At 39.5% G+C, this 11,295-nt stretch overlaps 1 protein-coding gene across 1 annotated transcript in view; it reads right to left on the bottom strand.

Annotated features, from left to right (window-relative positions):
* PIEZO2 (piezo type mechanosensitive ion channel component 2) overlaps positions 1-11,295 on the bottom strand; it is a 309,138-nt gene that overhangs the window by 16,197 nt on the left and 281,646 nt on the right. Inside the window, exons 36-42 of the mRNA XM_065628394.1 lie at positions 5,074-5,466; positions 3,611-3,869; positions 2,922-3,104; positions 2,477-2,729; positions 1,587-1,719; positions 981-1,128; positions 651-865 (exon numbers count right to left, since the gene is read on the bottom strand). Coding sequence (XP_065484466.1) covers positions 651-865; positions 981-1,128; positions 1,587-1,719; positions 2,477-2,729; positions 2,922-3,104; positions 3,611-3,869; positions 5,074-5,466 — 1,584 coding nt within the window. The remainder of the gene's footprint in view (positions 1-650; positions 866-980; positions 1,129-1,586; positions 1,720-2,476; positions 2,730-2,921; positions 3,105-3,610; positions 3,870-5,073; positions 5,467-11,295) is intronic.

Below are 11,295 nucleotides of genomic sequence, written 5' to 3'. Positions count from 1 at the left end.
AGGAAACCTTAACACCTCTGCAGGGCAGACTGAGGTGATAACTGCCTTGAGCCATGCAATGAGAAATGTTAGATTTGAAGGTGAACCTGACCAGGAATGTAGTACCAGATTTCATGCCACAGGTGACCACCTGCACTTCACGTCCAGAGCCATGTGGCAGGGGCAAGGGGGGAGAACTTTTGTTCTTCAGAAGAGACACAGGTTTTAGAAATTCCTCAGTCTAAGGAGATTTTAATTCACAGTTCACACATTCCAGGAAAGTGACAAATCATAAGTTACTCTGAGAGAGACATTTTCTACTCACTTTTTTAAACCAGCATGCAGAGGACTTGGGAGTAAGGAACTGAATCAGAGGCCAACATTGTCTCAGCTGAGGGCTCTAATCACTCAATTACAGGCTAGTTCTCTTTCACCTGCCTGCACTTTGGCCTAAGTTGAGAATATTTCAGTACATACTTATATAATTAATTCTTCCTCAAACTTACGTTGGCCACAGTTATTGCTGTAGAAAGGTACTCCAACATTTTGCTTAGAAATGAGACCAAGAAGAAACCTGCTCATGATTCCAAAGCTTAGCTAAAACCACCTCAAATTTAAATACAAACAAAGGATATGTATTCAAGCCATATTTTTGATTATAAGGGTTATACCTTTCTGTCACTCCAGGCAAGATAAAGAACATCCAGAAATGTATTCCAAAAACAAGGATGACCTGGAAGATGACCTTTCCCATGACAGTCTTTTTGAGATACAGTGCTCGATCTACCACCATGGTACCAAACTGAATGAGCACCATCACCAAAAACGCTTCTGGCACCTGGTCCTCTGATAACGAAGAGGTGATATCTGCTGCTGCAGAATGTTTCTGAAAAGGAAAATACAACAGAGTGGTCAAGGAAGGAAGACACTCACATGATACTTAGCATCTAGAGCATGTAAATCCTACCGAGGATTTACAGATAGATGCCTCTACGACATACCCCAAAAGCCCAAAATCCAAACACAATGATGATGAAGTCCACTGTGTCTGCGAGGAACATCAGCACGTACACATCAGTCACTGCACTGTAGTCTGGATGAATAAGATTGTAGAAAAATTGTCTGATGGGCACATACACCTGGAGAGTCCTAAAACAACACAGACCGCAATGTGATTTAACAACACTGTAAATTGCACTAAAGAAAAGAAAGGCTGGGTGTGGTGTGATTAGTGTTCCTAAAGATATCCAAGATCTACCCTGACAAGGCTGTAGAAACACAGGGCTTCACAGACACCAGTTCCTTGTTCTGATTGCTTCTGAACCACTGTATTAGCATTTGTTCAGTAGAAATATACATAGCCAACCCAGTTCACATGGATATTTACCTTTTTTGTCAGGCAGATGCTATTTGAACAACTGCTGATTTGTCTGATGTTCAAGTGGTGGGACTTAGAGTGAAAGCATCTATATACAATGAACTGTGTAAGTACCCAGACATACCCTTGAATTAACAGAAGTAGTAACCCGCTATCTTTAAAATGCTGTTTTGCTGCTTTACTGTATGGAACCTCCCCTAAAACCCACACAACTTCTCACATTGCTCACTTTTTAATTGTAAAGGCCTTGGCTTTGATCATTTGTTCTCGAAACTTTTCCATAAGAAGCTCTTTCCTAGATTTTTGCTTGATGCTTAGCACACTGCTTCCTTTCTGACTGCTGTTTCGTGTACTGGTACTTCCTGAAAAAAAAAAAAAAAGGGAGGGGAAGAGAAGACAAAGAAGTTAATCCAAAACCAAAATTTAAATAGAAAAACTAGAAAGTAATAAATCTTGAGACTTCCATCCCATATATGAGTGCCACATTTGAAAGAAGCTTTGAAATGAATTCATATGCTTTGTTTTCCAGTACGATAAAATCTTGAGAGTGTCCAGTAAAGGTTTAATTACTGGCAGATCAAAAATTGATGAATAACTATAAAAAGAGAAGACTAGTAATAAAGACAAGTATCTGATTGATCTGACTCAGTCATCTCAACTGGCAACATGTACATTCAGTCTAGAGTAAGCCCGCCCTTTTTACAGGATGGGATAAGTAATCTGTTTCAATATACCGAAGCAAAACTTTTTCTCACTTCAAGTATCATTGAATGTAGATAGGAAAAATACATATGCTTTGCATTCCATCTAGCTGAAGATTATGCTGAACCAGAAATTCTGGATCCAGTCCACACTGAACGTTCTTTTCCCAGCTTTTGGATAATGTAATTTTAAAACCACAGTGAATCACAAAGTATGGCTCTCCATTTGAACTTTAAGAAAGCTTGGAGTGTGTTCAAACATGAAGATACTTTGGTTCATATCCCATTTCCTCACTGAAGAGCAGCAGCATTCAGTAGCCTCTGAGATCTCCAGAGCAACTGGTGCAGGGTTTTAGCAGGATGATCCTATGGGAAATGAACATTTGCTCTTCAAACCCAGACATGCCATGACATTTACCTCTCTTAGATCTGTGTGAGGAGAAGCTGGACCTGTGTGAAAGCTGTGATACACTGCTAGAGCTCTTCCTCCTGACAGCGGTCTGCTGCTCAGGGAAGTGGACATGGATGGACTCTACTGATGCCGCAAGATTGACAGATTTCAAAGAGGCAGAAGAGTCTCTCCTGCCTCCTGTCAGAGAGAGCTCGTCATCAGTACCCTCTTTATTACTGGAGCTGTCCCCTTTCTCATCTTCATCCCATAATCCATGGCACTAGTGGAAAAAGAAGAAGAGAGCATTTCAACCTTATATTTCTGTCATGATATTTATCACAAGCATTGCTAACCTCAGTCATGTGTTCACAAGGTGGAAGACAAACTCATTGTGTTGGGATATCACCAGCGACTAGAGAAATTAAAACTAGAAATTAAATATAAAATAAGAAACTACATGAACTCAAATTACCTTTAAAATGGATCTGTGGAAGAATAAAGCAAGGAGCTGAACAAGATCATAGTGTACATAACCTTCTTTCTTCTCAATGCCAATAATATTGGGTGGATGGTAAGGTTTATCTTTTGTGTAATCGACGTATTTATTCCAAGGAAAGAAGCCAAACTGGAAGAAGTACTTGATGACAATGGCCACCTGTTCAGAAACACAACACACTTGGGGTGTTTTCTAAGCATGGCAGATATAATAGCCTTGTGACATTAAGAGAGGAGAAATATGACTACTTTTTATGAGAAGATAAACAAGCATATTCATTACTACGGAGAAAAAACAGTTCACATTTCTTCAGTAATAAAGTCAATCAACATTTACCAACAGATGATGTTCAGTGGTACTTAAGATACCACAAGCAGTGTATCCTCTGTCTTGATTACCAATCATATGGTAGCTTTTTGTAAATGGTCTGTTCTTGTGATAACTGTTTTACATGCCAGGAAGGATATTGCTTGTTGTAGTGAAATAAAACACAAACAAGACCTTTTCATACCACAGACATTGTTGAGGACTTCAATAAATATTTATACTAATATGAAGGGCCAAAGGCCTCTGATCCTAGAGATCAAACCCAGAAAAGATACCATGCAAAGCTTACAACTTAACTCTTCTTTGTTAGACACAGGGTTGCAAAAACAGCAGCATACCTCTGTGTAGACAATGGCTGTCATCCAGAAACGTTTGCTTGGCCGAGGAACAGACAGCATGGCCCAAAGGAATATAAGGATGGGAAGCACCAGGGTTATCATGGAGGCAGAGACCATGTGGTTAAGGATGATCACAAAATAGCACACCATTTCTGACCGGGCCACCAGCGTATTGTACAGGGCATAGATCAGAAGCAAGACTCGAGGTTGACCAACATAGAACTTCTCTGACTCTTCCAGCTCATCATCATGAAACATCCTGTGAGGAGTAGAGTACCATAAATGAAATGAAAACTAATTTCACAAGAGCTCCTTTTTAAATTGCTACTATTTTTCCTTTTGAAAATTTATCAAATTCTGTTGCTGACTTAAAAAAAAAAAAGATTTCATATAGTCAAATAAACTGCTTCTAATCTCAGAAAACAAGAATTTCAGGCAAAATAACTACAAGCACTGTTCTGTTGTTTTTTAATTTATCCAGAGAGCTGGCCTGGCCCAAGAACTTCTACAAGAACTGCTTTCCTACAGTTGCCCAACTAACATATCTCATGTAAATCACGCCATGTTGGTGTGGCCCTGTCTGGATTTATATATATATATATATAAAAGGCATATATATATATATAAAAATATATATAAAAGGCAGCAAGAAATGATATTCTTTCATATACATTCACAATTCTCACTAAAAAGCAAAAATAGCTATAGAGAACCAGAAGACAAGACACTGCATCTGCAAAGTCAGTTGTACAAAGCCTTCCTCTCTCTCCAGATGCAGTCGGGTTGAAAGGCATTTCTGTGTTTTAAGATTTTGTCCTTGCATTAGAGGAAGCTTTCCCCTAGCTGAGTCAGGCCAGAAAGCACAGGAAGAAGAGCAGCGGCACCATCCCCACCTCAATGCTGGCTGTGCTACTGAGCATCGTATTCCTTATGAAAGTACTTGGCAAGGTGGTCTCTCTACATAGCCCGCAGCTCCTATTGGCTTAAACAAAAAACTTTGCCAAGGGTCAGAGTTTGCCTTATAGTAATCCAAGATAGTTAAAAGAGAAACTTTTTCCCAGATAGCCCTGGAGGAAACTTATTTGAAATCACAGATGCCTGAAGAAGAGAAGCCCTCTCCACAAGGAATATTTAGAAAAGCCCTTGACCCCATGACAACTGCAGGACAGAAATCCGATGCTAATTGGAACAATTAGTTATGGTATCTTGGGACAAAGTGGAGATTCTTTCCAACATGAATTTGAATCATTTTAGAAATACGTAATTAGAACAACTACACAGGAAATGAACTTCTTCGCTTAAATCAAACTTAGCACAAGGTCTGTATTGGAAATTGTAGGCTACTTCTCAGACAAAAAACCCCAAACAAAAAAACAAAAAAAACCCAGAACAAAAACAAAAAACCACAAAGTAATGCAAAACTTCACAAACTGGAACCAGCAATTTTTCCCCAAAGTCCTTACTTGTTCAGAAGCAGCTCGCTCGCGGTTAGCTCATGCGTCAATGGAGGGAGAATTGTGTCATTAAGTTTGTCCGTCCGACTGTCGTCCAGGCTCACCATCATGAGGCTCTTACCAGCTGAGTCATCTTGGGAGCCAAAGGGAAGGTGTTCAAAGCTGACAGCTTTGCTATAGGAAGGTGGAGCTTCTGCATTGCTATCCACAGTGGAGTACAATGGCACATCGGTATCAGGAGTATACGCAGCTCCTTCTGAATCCAGGCTATAATCTTCCATATCCTCTTCCTCTTGCCTTGATACAGAATGAGCTCCTTCCTCTTCATGCTCTCCTTCTACCTCCTCAATGGTTTCTGTTGTCCCCTGACGAGAATAGAGCATGGTGACCTGCGTAGGTTCACTGTTGGGGACAGGACGAAGAGAGAGAGTTGAGGCTTACAAGGCTCATCAGCAATAAAAGTTTTTTAATTGCACCTTTATGTAGACAGCTGAGCAACCCTATTGCATTCCCTGGTCTTCAGTGTGATTATAATTTGGTAGAAAATATATCACCATGATTGCATCTTACACAAATAGACCATTTGGGTCCATCTGCCCCCTGAATGTCATCCCAGTGAACTCACAGCGATTCACTATCTTTTAACACCAGCAAGGAAAAAAATAATATCATCATCAAGACAAACTACACTAACTTCGTGAAAGCAGTTCAAACACTTTCAGACCAGAATCAGGACTTGCTACCACATCTATGTAAAGCATGCTCTGTGGTGAATGACAGGGAGTCACGGTGTTCCTTCTAAACAGGCCGCTTTTAGCAACCACCACATGGGTGCTGTACACTACTGGAACACGAGCTGAATGCACACATCAAGTCTGATTCCAATTAAAAGAACAAGTAAATTGCAAACGTTGAAAAATACAATCCAGATTACAAAACTGTTCCAGTAACAGGGTATCTTGCTTACCTTTAGATTGCCCTATGTTCTTCAATACAGTCTCCATTTTTACCTTACCTGCCTGCTTTTCTTCTGTATGTACCTATTTTCATTTTCAGCTGTTCTTATTCACTCTGTTCGGTTCTCTGCTCATTCACCTTGCTTATTCTTGGTTTTGCATGTCCATAATCACTTTCTCTCTTAATGCTCTGTGCTCCACAGCAGTCTCAGCTGATGCAAATTCACACAGCTTGATGACTCCAGATGAGAATCTGGACTTCATCATTTAAAACATTTTTTCTTGGCTTTGCTTTCACGCTTTTCATCCCTCACAAGTATTTTATCACCTCTCCCCTAGAACATCACTTTATCTCTTTTTAGTCGCCATTCCAGTCCCTCTCCATAGGTTAGACAATAGACACCCAGTCAGTGTCTTTTGTAGGTTGCATGTTCTTGTATCTTAACAGAGATAGAAACAGATTTCGCACAGCTCTTAAGAAATTAATGGGGCTATGTTTTTCACCTGAAGTATAACCTTTTAAAAAAGAACTGGCACTGCCAAAGCCAGCTGACACTACCATCTCCTGCCAAAATGAAAAACTAAGTTCCATCTCTTTTACACTGCTTCCAAACTTATTGTGGCTACATTAGATCACTTTAGTTCTAGAAGACTTTTAATCAGAACATGTAACACTATTATTAGGATGTATATTTTGATGATTCATGTTAGCACTCATCCTGGTTAAAATGCATAAAACCGTAAAATCCCATCATTTCAAAACTGATCGATGCCAAAAATTTATAAAACACTTTGAACACTGAAAAAGAATGATCTAATATGCTATAACATTTCATATTTATAATATTTATCATACAAGTTGAAAAACTGTTTCCCAATATCATATAAACCCCTGTGTTTTATCTGCTAAAAAGTGAGTGAATGGCTCTGACCAGTTCCCTCTTGCACTGGATATTAGTATTATTCAGTATCTTTTCATAGCAATTTTCCCTTTCTTAATTCCAACACCTCACAGACTGTAAATCAATGGTGAAATAATCAAAACATATTTAGCAATCTTTCCTATATGGGGAAAAGTAGAATTGAAAGAACACAGCTTGCATTTGCCTATCTTAGTTTCTACAATTAGACACCTAAGTCCATATTTAGCATAACCGATTAACTGAGAAACTTCACTTCCAGCTTCCAATTTTAAAAAGAACAACCATCAATTCAGTAACTCTGAAAATCAGTCTCTTTTTCAGCTGAATAAGTACAGGCTTTAGCCCGGTTTTAGACAGCCTGTGTAATATAACTGAACAACTTTTAAAAATACGTGAATTAAGGATGAAAACCAGAACAAAATAATAAAATAAAACGAAATAAAATAAAAATAAAAAACAGAATAAGAAGTGAAACAGCAAATGAGTCCTAGATTATGACCCTGACTTGGAACTTCAGAATCGTGCCACAACACAGACGTGAGTAAAGCGTCCAGTAACCATGCAAACCACTCTGTACACTATCTATCTGCAAAAGCAGATTTAGGTGGACTGCAGTAAGTACAATGGTGAGGGTAAATGAGAACAAAGCATGCATGAGGTAAGCACCTTGACACTATACTGCCACTGTCAGCTGATGAGGAGGACATATCCATGCTCTGCATTTTACGAAGCCTAGGTCGAGCGCGCTCACTTGTTTTAGGAACAGTGTCTGGTCCATCTAAATCATCAAGGGTTGACTGCCTTGAGAACAGCATGGTTGCTTCAGTGTAGCAGCTAGCAGCGCAAACAGTTATAAAGACAGTGTTAAATACAAATGGTAATACTACACACATGGTTCAGTAAACAAATATGCTCGCCATGCAGCAAAACACCGACACAGAGATAAAAGGTTCAGAGAGGAGATAAGGATTTGTTTAGAGTCACCATGTAAACACATTTCTACGCACAGATTGCTCATGGTTGTATTCATATAGAGTATATAGATGGCTATCAACCATCTATTCACTATTCAAAGGATATAAAACTAACACAATGGTCTATAAGCTTTCCAGGGGCATCAACTTACATGTGTGAGGAGGTTTTATTTTTGTTGTTTCCCCCTGAAATTTCCAAATTCCACAAAAAATGTTTTGGGAAGTGGCACAAATTCAATTTTATTAATGGTATGCTCTGCTAAAGCTTTTTACACAGGTACGAGCTAATTTCCTAAAAGAGCCCTTAAAACTGAATAAGCTTATATTCCACAAATAGAAAAATAGCTGTCAGACATTGGCTAATCCTCTTTCCGAACCAAAGAGCCAAATCGGATGTGTTACTTAGCCAGTAGATGTATGCCAAATATAACCTGCTCCGCATGGGATGGCTTTTATTTTGATATTTAGTAGTAAGCCCTGATAATTCTTTCCAGAAGATTTCACTTATTTCAGTCACAGCTTAAAAACTATTTCAAAATTAGTAACATGCACATTTTGAAACACAGGACAGATATAATAAACCCTTATCTCCTTTGACTTATCAAATACAACAGGACACCAGAGACATACACCGTACATTGAGCAGTTATGTGTTATTGGAGAAATGAAGAAGAATTGGATGAGTTATGAGAAAGAAAGTACATAATTAAATACAAGCATATAACATAGCAACAGGAAAGAAACAAATACATTAATGACATACGGTAGGTAAAAGAATTCTTTCTCCTGCAAAAATCTTTGAAAACGACAGATGTTTATGAAATGAGTTGAAGGCCCTGGTGGTTTAACACATGCAGTGACCTGCCTGGGTCTCTCAGATAGAATGAGAGAAGAATGGACCCCAAAATGCAGGATTTACACTCTACTTTTCTTCTTTTGAGTCCATTTGTGTTATACATGAGCAGCGGCAGCAGGGGATTTGCTTCCTTGGCAACCATTGTGTTTGTCCAGGGGCACAGAGAATTGGGAAAGAGGTCGGAAGGGAAGTGCAATGGCGTTTTCAATGTTACTTTGGTCTTGCTAGCTTGAAGTGAGGAAAAAAATCTGCTGGCATGAAGTGACAGTTTGCAATTGTTGCCCTAAGGAAAATGGGGAGGAAAAAGGCAAAACACATGGAGTGAAGAAGTACTTATTCTTAGGCCTACACTCACCGATGGTCTTTTTTGACAGTATGGGCTGAGGTATAAAACATACTTTGGTCTTTGAATAGAAGAAAAGTATCACCAAGATACCAAAGTTATGGTGAAATACTTTCCTTAAAAACAGTATTAATGGCAGGGGCACCTCTGTCCTGCCAGTTCATTTGGCCAAGACCCTTTACAAGCCACTTCATTATTTCTGTGTGCAAAGGCACTCAAGTATCCTCCAGACAAAACCTGGAGGGCTGTCTGCACGGTGCATGGTTTTGATGGAGCAGCAAATGCTGCTTCCTGTAGGAACAGGAGGTCCACCCTGGAGGCTTGATTCAGCAGCATGGAAATCAGTCGGACCTCCATGTTATTGATTCCAGGGGTTCAACTTGTACATACACCTACGGAGTATAGCCAGGTTGTTGTACTACCACTGAGATTTTGGTACTAAAATATAGGGAGATGGCAGCAAGTAGACAATCCATTTTTGCGTATTACCTTTCTGCCTGTGTGCTACAATGTTATCTAGATGTTATTTTACATCTCAAGGGCTGAGTTTATTCTTTTCAAGAGCAACTTCTCTTACTAAGATGTTGAAGTATTTTAAATACACATGTAGTTCGGAGAGAACCTTCCAAGGGCCTTACGCAGAGCAGCTGTTGAAATCAAAGTAGCCCTTGCCCATTCACGTATTTGCAATGGTAGAAACATATGCCAGCTGCCCTCCAAAACATGTAAATTCTGACCTGGGTCCCGGAAAAATGAAAGGAAAAACATAGATTAACCCCAACAGATAAAAACATTTGCCCAGATGGAGTCCCTGCAAGAAGTTGGTTTAGAGCTGTTTTAAATGAAGGATGAATCATCAGAAGAATTATCTACTGAGCAGCTGCTCTGTATCCTTGAACATCAGGAGATGTGTGAGATGACACCTGTAGCACAGTCTGCATATTCTTCATGTACTTCTTTAGGAACATGCTTCCGAACACGGAGGAAACGAGAGCACCAATAAAATGGAGAGAATTACACTTGGGAAAGCTGATGTTGACTCAGCCATTGACTATCACATAAATTTAATCCAAGCATATCTTCCAGAGTGACTTTTTAAATCTGTGTCCTTGGAGACCTTGAAAAGCATTAGCTTCTTGAAACCATCCAAGGACTAGGTATTTTAAATTGAATGTTCTTTAAAAGCCCCAAGTTCAAACATTTTATATAAAGTTGACCGGGTATCCATTTCAAATGGGGATATATATAGCAGAGATGTTTTTATCCTCGGTGAGCGGGAGATTTCTTACTTTACGACTTCCTTTTTACTAAACAAATTTACCCTTCCCAGAGAGTTTATTAGTTTAATTTATTACAAATTTTCTGTTCTGTTTTGTTTTGTTTTTCTGTCCGTGGGCTAGTTGCTGATTTGCATTACCTTTCTGAACTACTACACTCCCCATACCTGCAAGCAAAGATCCCAAACATTTACTACAATTCACACTCCTAAATCAGACCCAGATCCAGCCCCAAACTTGGACTCTCCTTTCATCCTTTCTCCTGTCTCCCAAGGCAAATGTTACTTCTCCAGTAGTCCCTGCCTCAAGCCCTATTCTCCCATCTGGTGAGAGAAGTGCAGATAAAATGGGTGTCCATAAACACCTTGACTGCACTTTTATGTTCAGTCTTACAGGAAGGTCCGGGGGTCCCATCTGCAGCTCGTATAAAAGCCTACACACAGGTAGAGTGGGGAATTGAATATGTTACTTGTGATGGACAAAAAAATAACACAAACTGAACTAGATAACAAACCTTGGATATCCTGAAATCTGACTTAAGACCTGCGTCTAGCTGCTATGTCATAATCATAGGTCATGTCTCACTAAGGCAGTCAACTGGTTTTAGTAAGTTCCCAACCATGTTACTGAAATCCACAACCTGCTTAACCTAACAAGAAGCTCATCAGTCAAATGGAAAGAAGCAGCAGCAAATGCTCTGCCATGCCAGCTCCCGATCCTTCCTGGTGGTGCTCCTCAAAGAGCTTGTGAAGGATCAACATCAGTCCCTTTTCCTACTGGCCCATATGAACTTTGCACTTTGCCTTTAGGATACGTGAGAGTACTTATACACAAAGAGAAACCGAACAATTACATTCCAAACACGTCACTACACCTCTAGCCACTATATAGAAAAATGACTG

The sequence above is a fragment of the Caloenas nicobarica genome, chromosome 2, assembly GCF_036013445.1.
Source record: "Caloenas nicobarica isolate bCalNic1 chromosome 2, bCalNic1.hap1, whole genome shotgun sequence".
Lineage (NCBI taxonomy): Eukaryota > Metazoa > Chordata > Aves > Columbiformes > Columbidae > Caloenas > Caloenas nicobarica.
This window is presented reverse-complemented; position numbering and strand designations above follow the sequence as displayed.